Source organism: Nicotiana tabacum, chromosome 23, assembly GCF_000715075.1.
Source record: "Nicotiana tabacum cultivar K326 chromosome 23, ASM71507v2, whole genome shotgun sequence".
Lineage (NCBI taxonomy): Eukaryota > Viridiplantae > Streptophyta > Magnoliopsida > Solanales > Solanaceae > Nicotiana > Nicotiana tabacum.
Genome location: NC_134102.1, coordinates 18,359,843 through 18,382,250, shown reverse-complemented (window position 1 = coordinate 18,382,250; position 22,408 = coordinate 18,359,843). Strand labels below are relative to the sequence as shown.

General features: G+C 32.4%; 1 protein-coding gene across 5 annotated transcripts; it reads right to left on the bottom strand.

The window, feature by feature from the left end:
• Positions 1-11,503: 11,503 nt before the first annotated feature.
• Positions 11,504-18,067, bottom strand: LOC107814984 (uncharacterized). Of its 5 annotated transcripts, none has more exons than XM_016640488.2 (10): positions 17,826-18,067; positions 15,561-15,663; positions 14,865-14,974; positions 14,587-14,655; positions 13,822-13,937; positions 13,350-13,404; positions 13,136-13,256; positions 12,929-12,976; positions 12,744-12,838; positions 11,504-11,943 (listed from the first exon to the last, which is right to left on the bottom strand). In XM_016640488.2, exons 3-10 carry the CDS (start codon positions 14,964-14,966, stop codon positions 11,848-11,850), a joined length of 702 nt encoding a protein of 233 aa, XP_016495974.1. In that variant the 5' UTR covers positions 14,967-14,974; positions 15,561-15,663; positions 17,826-18,067; the 3' UTR covers positions 11,504-11,847. The 5 variants fall into 5 exon arrangements, with proteins under 5 accessions (XP_016495974.1, XP_016495970.1, XP_016495969.1 ...); XM_016640484.2 differs by lacking the exon at positions 17,826-18,067 and adding an exon at positions 17,173-17,349 and having other exon boundaries at positions 12,744-12,802; XM_016640483.2 differs by lacking the exon at positions 17,826-18,067 and adding an exon at positions 17,173-17,324.
• Positions 18,068-22,408: the final 4,341 nt, after the last annotated feature.

The window sequence follows — 22,408 nt, the reverse complement described above, 5'->3', positions numbered from 1 at the left end:
AATGTCTATTTTTTAAAGAGATTTTAGTGATTATTACTTGGTGGTGAAGTCACTCTTTCCCTATAAATAGAGGGGTTATATTCCATTGTAAATTATCACAAATCAATAAGAATTCTCTCTCCCTACTTTTTTCTGCAATACTTTTCTTCTTCTTTTATTGTTTCATAACACGTTATCAGCACAAGACTATAACCAATGAAGTAGAGGGAGATTGTTTTAATTTGTAGATATGCTATTAACTAGTAATCTAATATTTGAGAAATTAAACCACCCATGGAGAGAAGATATAGGAATTTGAGTGAGGCTCTTGCGTGCATTGATATTCTTATACTAGGCATGTCATGATCCAATTTCATCTATGGGTCGTGATGGCGCCTAACACTACAGCTAGGCAAGCCAACAAATAAATTAAATATATATCAATTATTTTCAGGATAATTTTCTAAGAAATTTTATTATTTTACTAGCAATATTAAGAAATAAGAAAAGATACCGATTAACTTAAATCCAAGAAAAAAATAATACAATTCTAAATTCTACCAATGTGTGTGCCAAGACCTGGTGTCACAAGTGTATGAGCATCTAGTAGATTATACAAAACCTCAAATACTGTCTGAAATAAAAATAGACAGAATGAAAAATACAAGGAGAGACACTGGTAGCTGCAGAATGGCTCAGAAATGCAACTCACCACTATGCCCCTGGATAACGTGGGTGTAAGACGATAGGTCCCCCACTAATACATGTCTCAGATCCTGCACAAAAAGTACAGCAAGTGTAGTATGAGTACGTAAACAACGTGTACCCAGTAAGTATCAAGCCTAATCTCGAAGTGGTAGAGACGAGATGACCGACTTTGACACTCACTATGAGTCAATAATAATAATTGAAATAAAACTAGAATATCTAAATCAGCATGATTCACAGAAATTTATAATAATTTATTTAACCAACAGAAATAATTAAATTCCTTCAAATGCAATAATTCTCAATATATTAATTAAATTCCTTTAATTCCAATAAATTTTTAAATTTATCAATTAGTCTCATTTACATGAATAACAATAATTCCTTAACAAGCATGAATAATAATTCTTTAAATTTCAAATATTTACAATTTATCAATTAGCTTCACAAGCTACAATAAACTATCAAAGTATCGTGTAATTATTATTATTAAGTACGATTTCTGCCGAGGTCGTACGACCCGATCCAGAATATCGTGTACACTGCCGAGGGACGTGTGGCACGATCCATAGATGCATCTATCCTGCCGAGGCGTGGCCCGCTCCACAAGAAAGGAGGACATTTTTTATGTACCTCCGGAAGGAGAGTATATTTATTATAAGATAAATTCGGGAAGAAGAATAATTTCTCTTAACAATTAATAAATTTAAACAGAAAATCAAACATATGAGATTTTCATCCTTTAATATTTTTATCAAAGAAATTCACAATATATTCATATATATCAATTAATATTAATTAAACAAAGAATACAATTTACACAAGTAATTCATGCTTTGAGTCCTAAACTACCCGGACTTTAGCATTAATAGTAGCTACGCACGGACTCTCGTCACCTTGTGCGTACGTAGCCCCCACAATTAGCAACAATTATTACTTTAATTACCTATGGGGTAATTTCCCCCTCACAAGATTAGACAAGAGACTTACTTCAATTTACTCCAATTTAATCCAATAGAAGGCCTTTTCTACAATTATCCAACTATGTCTGGCTCGAATCTAGCCAAGAATAATTCGATACAATCACTAAAAATTATAGGAATCATTTTCATAAGAAAATACTATATTTTTCAATAAAAATCCAAAATTAATTCAAAAATAGCCCATGGGGCCCACGTTTCGGAATACGGCGAAAGTTACGAAATATGAACGCTCACTCAACCACGAGTCTACTCATACCAAAATCACTAAATTTCGATAACAATTGGGCCCTCAAATCCTCAAATCTATCCAAGAGAGTTTTCAAACTTTTCCAACTCAATTCACCAATTAAATGATAAAAACAGTGATAGATTCGGGTAATTTAACAAATATTGAGTTAAGAATACTTACCCCGTTATTTTCTCTGAAAATCTCCCAAAAATCATCTAAATCCGAGCTCCTAATCGTTAAAAATAGAAAATGGGACGAAGTCCCATTTTGAAAACTTAAACTCTCTGCCCAGTGATTTCTTCTACGCGATCACGAACTTCCTCACGCGATCGCGTAGTACAAATTTTATTACCCAGAAGATAACCCTACGCGATCGCATAAAGTCCCACGCGATCGCGAAGCACTGTCTCCGCAAACCTACGCGATCGCGAACCTCTACACGCGATCGCGAAGTATTAAGCGCGTGGCCCAGCTCCTCCCCAGTTTCCCCTACGCGATCGCAAACAACGACACGCGATCGCGATGCACAAGCTGGTCTATCCTACGCGATCGCGGGCGTTTCCATGCGATCGTACAGAACAATATTTTCCATCTGCCAAAATTACTCTACGCGATCGCAGACCAACTTACGCGATCGCGTATAAGGAAATCAGGGAAAAAAAATACCAGTAGCTATCAGCAGTCTCCCAAAGGCCAAAAGTGATCCATTAGCTATTCGAAACTCACCCGAGCCCCTCGGGACCTCAACCAAATATACCAACAAGTCCCAATACATCATACGAACTTAGTCGAACCTTCAAATCACACCAAACAACGCTAAAACTACTAATCATCCTCCAATTCAAGCTTAATGAAACTTAAGATTTTCAACTTCTATATTAGGTACCGAAACCTATCAAATCAAGTCAGATTGATCTCAAATTTTGCACACAAGTCATAAATGACATAAAATGGAGCTATAAAAAATTTTAAAACTAGATTTCGACTCCGGTATCAAAAAGTCAACTCCCCGGTCAAACTTCCAAACTTAAATTCTTGTTTTAGCCAGTTCAAGCCTAATTTAACTACGGACTTACAAATAAAATTTTGAACACGCTACTAAGTCCAAAATCACAATACGAAGATGTTGGAATCGTCAAAATGCTATTCCGGAGTCGTTTTCTCGAAATGTTGACCGAAGTCAAACTTGGCCTTTTAAAGCCAACTTAAGGAACCAAGTGTTCTGGTTTCAACCCAAACACTTCTAAATTCCGAACCAATCATCCCCGCAAGTAATAAATCATTAAAAATACATACATAAAGTTTTATTTTTAGGGAACGGGGTTCTAAAAGTTAAAATGACCAGTTAGGTCATTATTATCTGCTTTGGTCACCAGGCTTTGGGATACGTACATGGTGCTCAACTTGTACATAATATTGAGTATAATGATTGTCAATTATTCCATGAACATCCTTCAGGGATAAATTCTGGACTTAAGATAAATATTTTACCTTATTTTTCTCTTTTAAATTCTTGAAGTTTTATAATTTAATTTTAAATGCAAGCAAAGACAATAAATTTTGATTATAACTCTAATAGAGTTTGTGAAAATTTTTAACTATCCGAAGTGATAAAATTTTTATGTCTTGCCATGATCAAATTCATATATGATTATGAGCACAAGAAGTGGAAACCCGTCCCATTAAATTTGCTTCATTCTCATTCCCTTAAGAGAATGTGGTAGCAATATGTAACAAGTCTGAAAGCAGACAAAATTATTACTGTGAAGGTATCAATGGATGTGGACGTGGCAATAGACGAAATTATCATCGTCATCATTGTGGTAATAAGAATAATAAGAATTCTCAAAATAATCTTTCACTCTCTGAAAATAATATTTGTCATCGATTTAACTTGAGATTAGATGATTATGGTTCATTCATGATGTGAATGTGATAACATCTGATTTATGAATACATATTCATTCTTGGAAGAATATGAACGTACTAGTGGTAGTTGATATACCACATTAATCTCTAGAAAGAGGTTTGAGATGAAATAAGAAAATAATTTCATTATTATGGCATGAATTGTCATTGATCACGTACCTATTATGATTATGCCAAAATATTGTGGCAATGTGATTATTACATGACAAAAGTAATAGAAGCAACATATCTTGCCTATAATGATTTTGATCATGACCATAATGGTATAACTTTCTCCTTGAAAGAGATATTCACCACATGGATGTTAATAAATATGTGGTAGTACAAAAGCAATTGAAAGCTCTAGAAGAGCCAATTATACTATTTTGAAGAAATAAAATTGATAATCAATAAGGTATTGTGTTGTAGTACATCTCAAAGAAATTTATATAGTTTCTAAAGTATTCGCGAAAACGGTTGGTTATATTGAGACTATAAATAAAGGAAAAATATAATATCTTCTTTTACTACAACTTGTAGCGAGATAATATGTGTGTAAAAAGCTACTTACTTTATTCTCCAGTTTGTACTACACAAACAAAAGAATGGCATAATAAACTAGAAGTTTATTGATATAAAAATCCATATCATAATAAACTTGGAGTTTATTCATAATTGCACACGTCATGGTGTAAACTTGAAGTTTATCAATATTGATTATTTATCCAGTTGGCATAATTGGTTTATCCATATTAATTTAATTATGATGTGCAAAAATAAAAGAGAATTCACATGGGTAAATAAAGTTCTTTACGAATTCTCTTATGTTGCTTGTTTTCATTAATTAATAGACAAACTAAAATTGGGATTGAATCCCATGAAAGCTGGAAATATCAAAGGTAAATATGGGCTCATTCACCTACCATGTATACCACATAAGATGCATCTATGAGATGGTTACATGTAAAATTATTATTAACCCCCAACATGGTGTTTGCGAGGTAAGTTGCTCAATAATTTAATTTAGAGTATAGTTTCCAGATTTTCTATTCAAGACAGTTCATCTTGATAAGTTGGTTTACATCACAGCTGATTTAGCAAAATGATTTAGTGGGTGCCTCCACTTAATAGCTAAACTATTACTTACGAGAATAAATTATCTATTTCAGTTGATATACGTTATATACGAAAGCATATTACATTCTCCCCTCACAAGTGATTCAGGATCAGGAGTCAAATAATTTCATCTTATTATTATTGATGTGCAGTGTATAGTTTGATTAACACCATAACGCACAAAGGTGGATTTTCAAAGTTGAGGAAGCAAGTTAGTTTTTCTAGCAAGAGGGGGAGATAGAATAAATGGTTGACAAAAAATTAAGTGGAATGAATTGTCTATACATCTGGTTCCTCGAATAAAACAATATGAACTTGAAGTTCATAAAAAAATATTTCATCCGCAATATATTATAAAGCATGCCAGATACATTTGCTGACCAAAGAAAGTAACTATATTCTCACTGCAAATGCTCATATTAGAATAAGTCCTAGAAGGACAAAGTCTATGGTACGATTAAAGCTTATAAAAAATTTGATTTCAAATAAAATTCTTGATAAAGAATATGAGCAAATAATCAAAATGATCATAATAAGAAGGCAAGTGATCTAGAAGATCACATGAAATAACTCTTCATAAAATCTCAAGAGAGGTTCAGGTACCTGAAAATATGAATGAAGAGATCTCTATGTTATGTCTTTATGAAAAAAGGAGGTTGAAACTGATATAAAATGTTCGTCGATGACATATATGATAGCACTAAGTATAGATAAGGATCTTAAGTCTGTCGAATACAGCCATAGAAATATTGGCCAAATGGAAGAGACAAAATTTGAATAGAATTGGTTTCATATGAAAGACATGTAGTTGTGGACATGTAGTTCAAATACTCGAAAGTATAAAGTCAATAGTGTGTGCAATCACTTTCATGTATCTTATATGTCTAGCATGACATGAAAACTTGATATGCATCTAAAGTCTATTTAAATGGCTTATATGACTTAACTTATATGACAATCCCTGAAGGATTCAAATTTCTTAAAGCATATACAATTCTTGATTTTGAAGTACCACATCCTAAGTGTAATTTGTGCACATATGTATCTTGCTATAACTATAAGCATGATAATATGATTGCGAGAATCTCTATGGAGATATTGAAAAGGCCATTCCACGACATTATATGAAGACATTACATATCTATCAAGAATGATGATTTCAAGGTTCAACATATTCATTCAAGTTAATATGGTTGATTTGTTTATCAAATCTCTACCAATGATCTTTTGAAGATGGTGCACAAGATTGGGATGCAGAGGCTCAAGGATGTGAATTGATGCTCTAATCAGGGGGAGTTAATATGCATTGTACTCTTTTTTCCTTTATAAGATTTTGTCCCACTGGGTTTTCCTTGCAAGGTTTTTAACGAGGCAACCAAAAGGCATATTTCTAAACATGTGTACTCTTTTTCCTTCTCTAGATTTTTTTTTTCTCACCGGTTTTTTTTTAGTTAAGGTTTTAACGAGACACATTATCTGTTGAATGGATATTCAAGGAAAATTGTTATAAATAGAATTGTATTTAAAGTGAATGTCTATATTTTAGAGAGATTTTATGGATTATTACTTGGTGGCTAAGTCACTCTTTCCCTATAAATAAAGGCTAACTATTCCATTATAAATCATCTAAAATCAATAAGAATTCTCTCTCCCTACTTTTCTCTACAATACTTTTCTTCTTCTTTTGTTGTTTCATAACAATTCATGGATAGTATTCGAACTGTTGATTTTTCACATAAAAACACCTAAATTAAATTTATAAGTAGAATATACTTCAATTATACCTATATGTAACGAAAAGTACAACTCAGCGAAAATATAAATTCTGGCGATTATATTTTAATTTTCAGTACAAAATATATACAAAAATAATTTAAAATCCCGCAGCGACCCATAATTTTCAACCCATTCACCCAATTATTTTACTCATTTATCCATTTAATATAAGCTTTTTATAAGATCGTCAAGTTTTCCCGCTTATAGATGGTGATGACTATTATTTATCTATTAAATATTTTCCGCATTTAAACTTTAATACATTTTTTTACTAAAATACTATTTTTCTTAGTTACAATTGAGGTACTTTAAAAAAATGGAATAATAAATATTATTAATTTATAAGTGTGATTTATATCAGCTTTTTAATTTTAAAAGAAAAAGAAAGAAACCAAAAGAAAAAAACGAATATTTGATGAACTGTGGACAAATATTGCCGTCGTTTTTTTTCGTACCATAGAAAAGTAAAGAGAGAAAATATCTACAAATGAAGAATTTGACAAAATCAAAAAGAATACACAGTCCACTGCTTGTGTGCTTTTGTCCCTTTTTATTGATTTTAATTAATAGCTTTAAATTTTAACTACAACTTTAAAATAATGTGTCCAACGAACCAAAATCATTAATTTATTAAAAAATTCAACAAATCACAAAATCCATATATGAATTTTTAAGCTTTTAAAAACTCCAAGAATATTTTTTTTTAATTTTTTAATTTAATTCACCTAATAATATTTAAATCTGTAATAATAAATATGAACGTCCCTGACGTGATTGGCAACAAGAAAACAGAATGGACGAGCATAATTGCCAAAGTGACACTGAAATTTCCTTCTTAGTAATTAATACATGCCATCATTAAGTCATTCAACACTTCACAGTTAGGTTTCGACTTTTGGCGTCCTTTATGGGTTATTATCAATTTAGCCCGCGCTAGAAATTATTTATATTCATAGTCGAAAAAGTATATAAAATTTGTATCATTTTTATATATAATATACAAAATGTATATATATACAAAAAATATAATTTTTTCGCATATTATTTTAAAAACGACTATACAGTATTATTTTCCCATCCTCTACTCCGTTGGATGAACAGGTAACTTCATTATCGTGGACTTTCTACCTAATTTTTTGTTCCTAGGATAATGTACAAAGTACTTAATTAATTAGTTAATCGTGGTCCAACTTATTAATGTTTTAGATAACCTTTGATGACTTCTTGAGCATAAGAAAGTTCCACTTGGAAAATTCTGCCACTGATTAATGAATCAAGATACACCACCAAAGCTCATAATCTAGTCCAAATGTTTATTATTACCAAGAGTTTTAATTTTTAAAAGGTTTTTTGGGATTCGAGGTGGGCAATATCAAAATACCTTGAGACTTTTAAGTGTGGCTTAGTTTTGTGAGACTTACGCTTTCAAATGCCGGATTGTGCGCTTTAAACATACCTAACGCTCAACGCTCGGGCTCATCTATGCCAATCATGGGTTTAATTCACTAATTAGCATTGTTAATTCTCAATTTTTTTAACAAATTAATGATTAAAGTTTTTTTTTTTCATCTATAGGAATATAAAAATTGTGAATAACTCAAATAACAAATCATAGTATTGCATATTTACTAATTGAGAACATCGTGAGGGTGAATATCATTTGAATATTTCTTCTGAAAATAGATAATCAAAATTTATATCTTTATTTACTGGATCTTCGTGTATTAGTTCTATGTCTTTCAAAATTACCATACATTTATTATTTTGTTATTTAAAAGTAACTCTGCATTTACTCATGAAGGAGTAATATTCACAATCAAAAAGTTATAAATATTTAGTGTATTTCTTGATATGTACACTACGTTTGAACAAAAATTAGTGGATTTACGTGAATTTAAAGCTAAATTTCTAAGTTTCAAAAACCTGCAAAACTTAGAAATTTGCATGTTTGTGTGATGATGAGAGTGAGATTTAAATTACATTCACTTTTTTAGAGTTCCTAATTTATATTAAAGAGAAATAATTTAATATTAAATTGAAATGCGTCTCAATACAACAGAATGAAGACCCCCCAAAAAGGTTATAAAATTGATTTTAATTAATTTTGGATTGACAGGCAGTTAATTGATTGATTTATTGAGAGTTGAGACAAAGAACATCAAGTTATTTTAGAAGTGCAATCTCTAACCATATGGCAATAGGAGAAATTTGAGGCAACCCGCAACCCCCAACAAACAACTCCTAGATGCACATGGGGCATGTTCTTTCTTTTCCTAGTCAAGTAGTTAAGAATGCATGTCCAATTATCCACATTGGTTGTTTGGCAACTTTTGTTGGTTTCTTGTTCAGTGTTCTGTACTCGTACTAATGTTTGATTAAATCTGGATTCACGTTAGGAAATCCCATATTAGAGATAAATCGGTCCATATCAAAAGCGATTTCTTTCTCAGGACTTGAATCCGAGACATCTCGCTAATAATGAAGAAATACTTATGACTCAACCATAACTCTCTTGTTGATAGTTATTGTTTGGCACTTGCTTTAATGCAATTCTTATCTCATCTAGAAACTAGGAACTAGGAACTAGGAGATGAATTATGTAATCCACTATGGGGGAATTAAGAAATGAGTGCATGATGAATGATTTATCTTTTTTTTTTATATAGTAAAATTTAGTTGGTATAAGCTATTTGCTCATCTAAAAAATAAGAAAAAATATCCATTTATAATAAATATGATTAGTAACTTAAAAAATACGATAAGTTGTCTAACACAACATATAAAATACGTAAAAATGTGTGAAAATATCTTAGACTAACACTATATATATATATATATATATATATATATATATATATATATAAGTTATATTTTTAAATATGGAACCGTGGTGATCCAATAGGCAATATATAGGTGTAGGGCAGGATATTGTATGATTTAGTACTTGATGATTGGACAAGCTCAATATTGGAGATAAATTATTCTTTAGCAAAAAAATTATTTTAAATGTCACTTAGGCTTGTGGTCCAGTGATAACACGACGCCAATTAAGTTTGGCATGATCCATCACTAATTGCTACAGTAACATTTTCCACAAAAGGGTGTGATCTTTTGGATGTGTTAGGCTTTATTACATTGGGTAATTTTTAATAGTTTACTAAATCTATGGATGCAACTTAAAGAGGGTAGAAAGAAAGAGAACTAAAATTGCAGAAAGTTGGTAGATTTGCAAAACTGTCTTTGAATAAAAGGTAAATGTATGAAACTAATCATCTATTTAGAAAATTAAAATCCCGAATTATACTGCTATTTTCTGAAATATCTTAAAATAATATATAAGTGCAATATCAAAGATCATTTAAATATCCATATATGCGTATAGATATTCAATTTTTTCTGGTAAGTGGCGGAAACACCATGTAGTAAAGAGTATAATCCGATATTCCTTCGCAAAAAAAAAAATCTCCTTGTATATACGTATGCAAATAATTATTTTTAAAAACAATATGTTTATGTATGATAAGCCGATATCACTTGCAAAAAATTATAAAGTAATATCATTTGGTACAAGAAGTAAAGCTTTAAAACCATCATCATTCCAAACCAAACTCATTACAAGCAAAATTATAAAACTTGGATAACTTTTTCTAAAGATTGAATGTTGGACATGTTTGGGATTTCAATAACGCTGCTAATTTACAGATAATTTTTTCAAGCAAACCTAAAACACTATATAGATGTGGTTGCTATCATCATCAACCACAAATATGATTATATATGTGAATAACTTATTCTTGCTCATTCTATCACACAGATAGTGTTGTCTTTCTTTTTCTGGACAAAAACAACATAGAAAGAAATTATTGGATCAAAATCAAGTTGGATAGATTCAAATATTTTTATTTTATTTTATCATTATTCAATGTTTAAAACTTATTTAACCTTAAGAGTTACATACATACACTTAATAATAATCACTTATATATGGGCTACGGTTAACTAATAAAAATTTATATACATTTATTTATTTATTTTCACTGTTGTAATGATATTTCTGTTGTAATAAAAATGTTTAATGATGATATATATATTTCTGAGTTATGGATCAAACATCAAATTAGACAACAATAGAGCGGTGTAAAGAAAAGTCATTTTTTTTGTACATCATAAATGGTGTATTTTACTCCATCAATATTGTTAAAGCTGCTGAAACTTTTGCAGTCTTCCTTCCGTAATATCAAATGTAAGAAAAGAAAGCATTTTACCAAATCATATTCAAATTCTAGTTATATGTTCTTTGGTATGTTGAATTGTATCACCATCTCATCTAATCGCTTAAGCTATTAGATAGGGAACACACTTTTATTCACTTAATTATATCTTTGAAATTGGCATTTGGATTTGAGAAACTAACAATATACTAGTCAGTGAGAAAGTAGGCAGTGGGGGAAAACCAATCTGTCAGTAATATTTAGAAGAACCAAACATAGAAGCACAGAACATTACTCAACTCGGAACAACAACAACAAAGGTAATATAACCCGTGTAATCTCACAAATGGGGTCTAGGGAGAGTACTATGTACGTAAACTTTACCCCTACCTTGTGAGGTAAAGAGGTTATTTCCGATAGACCCCGGCTCAAAGGAAAAAAAAACAAAGCAAGTTTGAGAAAAAAAAACAGTAATGAGAACGTTGGAAATACCGGAGAAAAGAAACAGTAACGACAACAAAACAATAAGATAACCGACGCCAAAGGAAACAACATGGATAGGACTTTGCATAACTCAGAACTGGCAAAATATGTTAAACAACCTGTGGCAACACTTCTTTCATCTATTCAGTAACATTCAACAACTACACAGCAACAAATCCCAAGCACAAAATTAAATAAAAAAAATAAAGTCAAAAGCTCTAGAAGTTCTCTATATTTTCTACTGACAAGACTAAAAAGATCCTAGAAAACATTGGAAACCTATTCAGTAATGTTTGAGTTGCGTAAACTACCACCTCTTTGTACAGAAAATTTCAGGTTTAGCTATTGGATGTATCTCAATCATTTTATCGCATTCTGTCTATCTTTAATTAACCAAATTGCAGAATGAGTGAGCTATATCAGGTATTACATATGGGAATAAGAAGTGTATGTGCTATATCAGGTTGTATGCTGGCAGATCTTCTATTCTTTGTATATCTTCTAATGATAATTCCCTCTCTAATTGCGTCCTTGTCGCTTGCATAACATCCTGAAGGAATAAAACAAAAAACTTTAATTAGTAGAATGTAGAGGAAAAGTAAGATACATATTGTGAAACATCCTTTTCTGTTTTAGATCTACAAAAATTATCATCATTTATAGATCATAGGACTAACTTTTATGCTAAACATATGACTGTTCCTCGGACAAACACAGTAATAAAAAATAATATTGAGTAAACATTGAGGTTCAGTTTTGCAAAATCATAAAGCTTTGGAGCCCTTCATTTCCTATATCAGTTTAGCAAAGGGAATTCTATATATACCGTGCTTATAGCTTGTTTGGCCAAGCTTCTAAAATCAACTTATTTTGAAAAGTAAAGTGTTTTTGGGGAGAAGTTACTTTTTCTGCTTCTCAAAATGAAGCTGTGTTTGAACTAAAGGACATGATTGTTTAATGCTTTCTCCTAAATGATAGTGTTCAATCAAAAAATAATCAGCATTATTATTTTATAAGAACAAGTGCGTTGAATTTAATCTTAATTCAGAAGCTCATGACATGTTCCTCATATGGTGAACACGTGTGAGAAATGGAAGGGTGAGAGAAGGAGCGGATGTAGGGAAATAGATAAGGTTTCACCCGAACCTAGTAACTTTAGCTCATATCTTGTGTATGGGTAAGAATTCCACCACTAAATTGGTACGAATAATAGATTTAGAACCCAGTAAATCAGATGACATGTGGACTTTGATAAAAATTCGAACTGAACTCATAAAGTTCAAATCCTGAATTCGCTTTTGGGCAAGTGTACGAGAGACATAGCCTAATGAGAGAGAGAGAGAGGTATACCTTAAACTCCATATATGAAGCACACATAGCCAGCCACTGTGCATCCATCATAGCGAACGCTATACAGTATAGAACATCAAATGCCTCATCATCCTCTGCAGTTTGTTTTAGAGAAAAAGTTCATCTAGAAAGCACCCTAATTCAGAAGTACTTAGGTTAATTTTCTGTCTAAATGACTGGCTTACCTCCTAATAGCTTAACGAAATTAATTCCCGGTAGACACTTTGGCTTCTCTGCAAGAGAAAAAGAAGAAAGTCAATGTCGGTTCAAAATGGACAGGAAAATATTAGCAAAATGTATAATTTGAGACAATCAAGAATCATAAAGAATAATATTTGAAAGCAGAGGAGATTGTTCTTAATTAGTATAAATCACTTAAAACGTTAAATCACCTGAGTATAAGTCAAGCATCTGAATCAACATGAATGTAACGTTAATCCCAGCGACTGCAAATGGATACTCCCACATTGCCCTCGATCCACTTCGCTTGAAAAGCAACCTATGAAAACAAGCCTTGATTTTGACTATATGCAATTAGTTATGACTTAATAAGCCGCCATCAGACTGTGAACACCTATATCTTCGCAAAACAGCTAAACATCATACCGGATATCTTGTTGCAAAAAACAGCAAATTCTCTAGTGAAATAAATCCACAACCCCTACAAAAAGATGATTTTTCAGATGAGAATAATATCTTAGACAACAAAAGTAAACTAAGTGCCGGAAGCTGGTGAGATATTTGAGATATGCATTCAAGCACAGATCTCGGTGTTATTTTATAGTGGAATCATTGCAACAAAGAGTCAAAACAACGCCAAGAATAATTTTTTCCTATTCCTTAGCTATCTACTGATTGTCATAGAAGTGCCACTAGACGAGGCGCTGCAAATGAATGGTAGAATACCTTTTTCTATATAGATGAAAAAGCAAACTGCTACGTTCTAATTATTACAATTGACCAACATAAATGAATCTCCTCTTACCAAAAAGTCTTACATATTTCTTCCCTTGGAAAAGTGACAAAAATATCAATGTATCTTGTCAAATCATTGAGAATATCAAAGGATGAAACTCACCTGAAGTCAGTCGATGGATTTGCTCCTTGCCAGCCCATATCTTTCCATTGCTCGGAGATCAAACTTTTTAGCTTCACATTTGGAAATGCTGCATTCCATAAAGCTTGAAGAGCTTCCTGAAAATTGGAGTTAGTTATGTGCTAAAATACAAGCTGTAACTAGAAAAAACACAAATAAGATTATAATTCAAAAGAGATGCCGGTACAGACAGAAACAAAATCCAGGAAGAAAATGCGGAAATAACTAAGGTTTCCAACTTTCTGCTATGCGGCAGATAAACTAAGTTACTACTCTGGTAGGTTAATAGATACTGATAAATATCATTAAGATTAAATGTGATAAAATAGTGATCTCAGTGTTTGCCATGAAATTAGAGAGGCAGAATCTTTTAGTGACTTCTTACAAGATTTCAGTATATTGAATTAATGAGAGTGCCATTTCAAGAACTATTGCATAGCTTGTTTTGTTTGAAATATCACTAGTTATGACACTATTATTCTGAAAAATACATCTATCTAGTATGGAACATTTTCATACGAAGTGCACATAAGTACGTATTTCTTAAAATGATATGTTGTTGATAAATTGTAAAACAAAAGGCCGATAACTTAGATCAATAAATGTAGTATTCCAAGTCCCTTATAAAACATCCCCTATACATGACCTTTGCAACTTGCGATTTCACTATCCCCGAGGGAATAGAATTTATAACTATGAACTGAAATTAACATGGAAATGAAAATAGAACAAGCATTTTGGAAATACTTGATGATCTATCCGTGTCTCATCAAAAGGTACCCCTAGCCGTTCTTGAAGCCTGCGTAATCTTTCTTCCTGGCAGAAGTTAAATATATATGAAAAAATCCACAATGTTATGAAGGTATAAACTACAAAGAGAAGTTAAAAAAAAAAAAAAAAAGAACTTCCATAATAGTCTCAACAATTTCTACCAACAGAAAGAAGCCTATTTAACTTGGATAGACATGAAATAGAGATAAAGGCCAGATAAACTCAAAGGCCAACAATATAGTACTCTGGTTTACCTGAAGAGGAGTTAAGGGGTAGTCAAGATATTTATCGCTTCCGAACCGTTTATTGCCCGAGCGGTTGAAGATTCCTCCTATCCATGCTCGTGGTCCAACCATAGCATTAGCTACAGCCATCAAAATCTGATAAGTGAAATGGACAAATAACTATGGAAATGTACACATTAGTTGATTAACATGTTAAGTAAAGGGAAGAACAGCCCAAAAAAGATGATCAAGATGTGTTCTTGAAGTTTTATATTGAAGTCTTTCTTTTTCACTATTCTTCGCATTGTTCTTCCGACAATTTGCACCATGCACTAGTCTATGATGTACCATGCTTATCCTAATTAGGCTGTATGCTTGTCCAGTTTGGTTTATACAGCCTCTAAACTTAAAATATGAGGACTTCTTTCTAGATAGTAATACTGGTGATGAAAGATGTTCAGATCACATATGTATTGCAAAAAGAGTAACAGTTCCCAACTTTCCATTTAGACAATCCCAAAATTTTGCAATGTAAAAGAAGCACAAACATAGTAAACAACAAATTTCCTGTATTATGAATTTAACAAAAAAAGAAGAACAAAGATTTGAAAGACTAAATAAACTACCTAGGAGAATCTATCTGAACTGTAGGCAAAAAAGATGCAGATGCAGCGACCATTAATGAAATTATTCAGGTGGAAAATTAGAAGAATAATTTGAACTCACTAAAGCACTGAGCTAACTGTGAAATTACGTGAGGAGAATTATGTGACCATGCTGGCTCCTCATCAAGCTTCCTTCTTTGCCAATTACTTTCATCTTCATCAGCCTGAATTCATAAGTTCTGTGAGATAAAATTACGAGCAGAAGTGTACACTGCTTTATTATAAATTGCTAAGGAAGCTAATTACACAATGAAATGAAAATGTTACAGCATTCAAGTTTATGAAGTTTAAAAAAGAAGGGCAGGAAGATATTGCTGTCAATGACTTGCCTGACCGTCCTAGTACCTTAACCCCCCCCCCCCCCCCAAAACCTAAAGAGCACGAGCCCTTAACTAAGGACTCGCAAACCATCCCTTGTCACAAGTGGATATGTCAGCAATGTGGCTAGTATCGCAACATTATTTAACTGGTCTAGCTGAGGCATTCAATGCGAAATAAAAAGATCAAAAAGAGAAAAAAGATATCAACACGAAGAAAGATAAAAGTAATCTAAAGAGGGTCATAGGCATCACTTCACGAGTCTGAGACTATCAAGATTCAAAATTAATTCCAGTTGATGCGCGCGAAAAGGGTTTGGTTAAAGATAATTACGTAAACTGATCACAAAATGGCACGAAGACATAGAGACAAGCCAAAGCAACTGCAAATTGATTTTATTTCCAAAAGTTAGTCGAATTGACATGAGATTACGACTCAGCATTTGATATACTGTTTCTTTGCTCTAAATCAACTCCTTTGGTAGAGTTCATGCAAAGGATTTGACTTAATATCAAAGGCAATTAGTAAAATAGATTAGGTCCCCACATTAGACAGGTAAATTCCAGCAAGACGAAAGCTACTCCCTCCCAGCATAGAATGCACTCAAAAGAAGAACAGATGCATGAAGGTGCATACAGCTCGTCGCAGAGTGCAGCAGAGAAATTCAAACGACTTCAAGAAAATTGCAAGTTAATGTTTTTCTAGTCACCTCGTGCAATTCATGATGATAAATTAATCATCCATCATGTAGCTTAGGATCTACATCTTATTAAATCTAATAGAATGACCTATGTTGTCGTACAGTCGAAGTAGTTCAAGTTCGAATAATTATTTTTGATAACTGAGAAATCCCCGAGGACTAGTGGGGCACGGTTCGAAACTCAAAAAATATTGGGCCAATAACTTGTCTATAAAAGGACAGCTTGGTGCACAAAGCATCCCTTATTCACGCAGCCTATCCTAATGCAAGCATTAGTGGCTGCTTACACAACTCAAACCCGTGACCTATAAGTCACACGGAGACAACTTTACCGTTGTTCCAAGGCTCCCCTTAAGGTATCTTGCCTATGAATAACAAAAATAACCCACATTGTTCAAAAATGGCGGTTTAGAGCTGATAAAACCTATTGTTCAGTCCATTAACCATGCCTGCATCCACTAATAGAAACTACAGCACCTCAATCCCAAACTTGTCATCCACTAATACGAATCATCAACATCCATTTCGCTCAATTTGACCCTCTTCGTTCAACTATACTTGCCTTCAACCAAGCTAAATAACCAAAATTTCAGCAAAGTAAACGGATACCAATCCAAGAGATGAAACTAGACGAATGAGGAATAAAAAAGCTTACTCTGTGGTGGGAGGAGGCACAAGAAAGAATGCATTGACTACGCCTTAATCTCATTAGAAAGAAAGAAGAAAATGTTGGGAGGGTCAAATTTTCCCAATGTTTCAAACAGAAAAACAAAAGGGTAAAACAGAATAGTAATAAACAGTTGTTCAAATGATTACTTCAACTCATGCTTTCTTAAAATTCAAACTATCATCATTTTTATCCTCACTCTTACTTCCAACCACCAAATTTCTGTAACCTCAATAAGGAAAAAGGCTAAATGTCGGTTTTTTACACACAAATTGGAGATTAACACCGCAATTAAAGGGAACTTTTGTTTAATGGACTTAATTACAGGTGCACAAGAATGGGAAAAGTTTCTTTTTTCTTTCTAAAAGGTAATAGAAAGATTAGTTCTTTTTTACATCCAACCATATATACCATATCATTACATAAGACAAAAAGAATAAAAGCAAACCTCAACAAACATAAAGTATACACCATTAATTTGCAAATTGCATGCAGATACAAAAACACAAAATAGGGTACCACCTTTAATTGGCATATAATAAGAGAAATTCATGTTCTTGATTCAATTATTCTGAGTAATGGTGAACACAAAACAGACAAAAAGTATGTACATTTGCATGTATATATTTAAAAAAAGGTACCTGTAAATCACATGTTCTTGATTCAACTGTTGAGATGGCAGAAACCCAGAATGGTGGAAGAAGAAAAGAGGAAAAATGGAGAAATGTGACAAATTCTTGGGTTCCATAGCCATTAGCCAGCCATGTGGCTAAAACACCGCCTAATTTCTAGCCATATTTAGCTTTTTTTTTGCATATTATAATCATTTCGACCCGTCTTAGCTGATCAAGACTAGCTATTTGGGAAATTTGTTTGTTCAAAAACAGACTTAAGACTTAAGATATATAATATCCCTAGTATGTATGTAACACTATTAGGTGAAATTTTTGCCGACTGTGTCTTTTTTTATATCATTTTTTTAATAAATAATTTATTTTATTTCTTTTGCAGTTAATGGACCTTTTAGATAACGGTTTAAAAACTTCTTTTTTAGCAAATTAAAATTCTTATAAGAAAACGAACAGAAAGCAAGGAACTGCCGAGGAGCTTCAAGTTCATCTTTTTTTCCGTATTCTAGAGATTTGGTTCTTTCATAACTATCGTTGTTTGAATACTGATTTTGATTTCTAGATCTATGATATTAATTTTTTTAATCAATCATGATAACCAATCGAATACTATCTACGAATCTAAACTATTCGGTCAACTAGTAAATTAGATAGATTAAGAAGTTGAATCAATTAAAGAATATATTGTTAGATAGCTCATAACCATAGATTATTTTTATCACATTGATAACATAAGAATCTCCTCTTCCTCTTATTTTTTTTTATTGTAGTTAATTAGAGTCAAACACTTTTAAGTTTACTTTTTGTTTAGATAATTAGGATAGTTTAATCTAGTTAATGGTTAAATCATAAATCCCTGTGGATTTGACATTCTATCTCATTACTTTATTACTTGACGATTGCGTATACTTACATGTCCGTTTGGCCGCAACAAATAATCACTATACTTAATTTTACTCCATATTTTAGTAATATAGTAAAATAGAACATATTTTTAAGAACTGTGTACAAAAACTATACTTGATACATAATATACATAACTAAATTGAATTAGAAGGATAAAGATTTAAGAACTATATGTCAATGTAATTTTACATGTTATAGGTGGTTAGTTTAGTTTGTACTTTAGCATTGCGGAAAAGTAAGATTATTATCAGATTTATCCGCTGTCATTTTACTATGTTACAGTTAGGCCTAGACGCCAAGCCAATCCAACCGAACTTACTATAATACCGAGCATGTTATAATATGGGATTTTTACACATATAGCCGGCGATATAAATTGTTTACTTTTTCTAACAATATACATAGAATATATATTAATTATACATATACAATACATAAATTATGCATATATTATATATTTACCGGCTATTTTTAGTTTAAGTGTTAGTGTGAGCGGCTATTTGGGTTAATTCTTATAATATTGAGCCGAGCCCAACCGAGCTTTATTAAATAAAAATACCAGTTATGTTCATTTATAAGTATTTTATTACAAAAATTGGTCAATTCACAAAATATTACTAATATTAGCCAATTAGCTATTTGTAGACAAAAAAATTAAAATTTTGCTTTCTTTTGAGTGGGTGTTATTATAATAGATTGGGTACATCTTAAGGAGCTTGAATCTCAGTTTGATATGATTTGGTGGAGTTTTGAGTTGGTTTGAATTGAAAATTCGAAATAGAAGATGAACATAAAACAATAATATGTGTATCACACTGTGTATTAGATATGTATCATATTTGTATCAAATGTGTATCACATGCGTGTGAGATACATGCGTGATACATGTTTTGATACATGTGTCGCAGAAGAATTTTTTGAACTCGATTTTAACTACGAATTTTTATATCAATTCAGTCCAAATCACCTCCAATCTTCCTTAAATTTTGTGTATGACTCATCTATATCTTTTCAATGAATCTCAATCATACTCACTGAAAAAAGTCTTTTTTTGCTTAGATTTTTGGAATCTTGTATATATATTTGTTTGTTTCATCACCTTATTTGCTACTTCATCAATAAAATTCATTTCCATCTTGCATCCAATGTTGGTAATCACGCTTAAAAATATGGAAGGAAATCTTTGTGTGTGATTTTGGATAGAGAAAATCTTTTTTCTTTAGGTTTTCAATTTTTATATGTGTTTGGCTAGTTTTGATAAGTTTATAATTAATGGTTAGAGGTGTTAAGTTGAAATTTTTTTGGGACATTTCTGTAAGATTCCCCTTTAATAAAGTATAAAGTATAATCAAGCTCGAGCCAAGCCCGGATGTACTCTTTAACGGAGTATATTTAGTTTTTCGCATAGTGCTACGCCAGTTTAAAAACAAAATTAATAATAAGTTGGTTGATGTGGAAATATAAAAACATTACTAGTTTAAATTGGTACTTGCATTCAAATGTGACCGTTCGTTTAAATGAGAACTCAAAGAAAAAGTTTATAGCAGTTGTAGTTCGAGCTTTCTCTTATTCCCTGTTAATACTCCTTGTTTCTCCCCTTAAATATTCTTGTTGTTGATCTTTTAATTACTATCAAAACCAGGATGGTTAATAGGCAATACTAATGTATGCAAGTGGAACCATTATTTGTGGCTTGAATTATGTAATTGTCAAATTGAAAAATCTTTCTCTTATAGGTTTGAACTATTTGGGATCTATATATAGGGGTTGTAGGTGGGATTCTAAAGATTGCATTGTGCTTTTCTTCTCATTCATAGTGAAAAACTCTCTCTGCTCCGAGGATTAGACTTAGCCGAACCTCGTTAAATCCTTGTATTGATTTTTCTTCTCTATTTGCTTTGTGTGTGATTGTGTGCTAGTTAACTTACGATCTTTCACAACAATTGGTATTAGAGCAAGGTTCGGGTTTCTACATATAATCTAGAGTTAAGATGTCTTCATCATCTTCAACAAAGTACGAAGTAGAGAAATTTGACGAGGGTTCTAGTTTCAATCTATGGAAGATTAGGATGAAATCGTCTCTCGTGTTACAAGAGTTATGGAAGGCAATTTATAAGGATTTTCCTGAAAAGATGAAAGAGACAGAAAAGACGGACCCGAATGAGAGGGCTTTGAGTGTGATCTTCATGAGCGTTACAGATAGCGTTTTTCGGGAAATTGCTGAAGAAACTTCTGCATCAATGGCATGGAAGAATTAGCTGGAAGATCTGTATTCTAAGAAATCGCTGACAAACCGCCTCTACGTGAAAAAAAAATTATACAATCTTCGTATAAATGAAGGTACACCTGTTAAAACTCACATTGATAAGTTTAATTCAAGTAATGGACCTGAAGAACATGAATATCAAAATTGAGAGCGAGGATCACGCCTTGATAGTATTATGTTCTTTTCCACCGTCTTATGATACTTTTGCTATGCTGTTATATGGAAATGATAGTATTTCACTGGAAGATGTTAGTAATGAACTAAAATCTAAAGAGTTGAAAAAGAACTTTTTGGACAGCAAAATTGAGGGTGGGAGTCTTGTGAGTAGAGGAAGAACACAACAAAATAACTTTAACAGAACAAAGTCAACCGCCAGATCAAAGTCTAGAGTAAGGAAAAAAAATTGTTATGAGTGCGGGGAGCAAGTGTCACGACCCAAAATTTAACTAGTCGTGATGTCACCTAACCCAATCAGCTAGGTAAGCCAACTAATAACTATCCAATTCCAATAATATTTAATTGACTCTAATACACTCCCCAAGGAGTGGTAGTACAAATCATTAGCTTCTAAGATTAGAATTTACAAGCTGGTATGAAATAAATACATCATCTGTTCGAAATGTACATAAACAGATTTTTATAAATCTAAGGCTACCATGAACAAGAGGCAGTTATGACCGGAACACAGGTACATCTTCAAATCCATCTCCTGTCGATCACATCAACATCAACATCCAATATCTGCAAGCAAGGTGCAAAAATATAGTATGAGTATAACCGACCACATGTGCTCAATAAGTAACAAACCTAACCTTAGGTTAAAAGTAGTGACGAGCAGGAACAAAGGTCAGGGTCCAACACCAATAGCCAACAACAGTTCATAACAACATAATATAAGTAATAAAAGAAGTAGCTTAGAGATAAAATGATCAACTCGTTCACAGTTCCAGAAAAATAGGCCTGCTTTTCAAGTATATCAGTGAAAACCCAAATCTTTTACCGAAATCACCAAAATATGAGTACGTTTTATAAAACTGTGATTTTTTCCAAAACCTTTTCAGCAACAGATAGGATGTTTCATTTTCAAATGGCACGAGGAAAATACATATCTATGCCTATATGTCAATGAGTATGTAAAGTCATGAATGACGCAATATCGTACAACATGAGGAAAACTACATGTCTATGCATGTATGTCAAGCGTGCATGTCAATGCGATGCAACTCAATAATAAAACCATATGCATACTCAGCGTATCAATTCACTCAATCCTCACAGTCTCTCAATCCTCCCAATCGCTCAGCACTCGCCACTCGCACTCAGTAGGTACCTGCGCTCACTGGGGATGTGTACAGACTCCGGAAGGGCTCCTTCAGTCCAAGCGCTATAATATGCACAAACAACTCACGTGTTATAATATCAA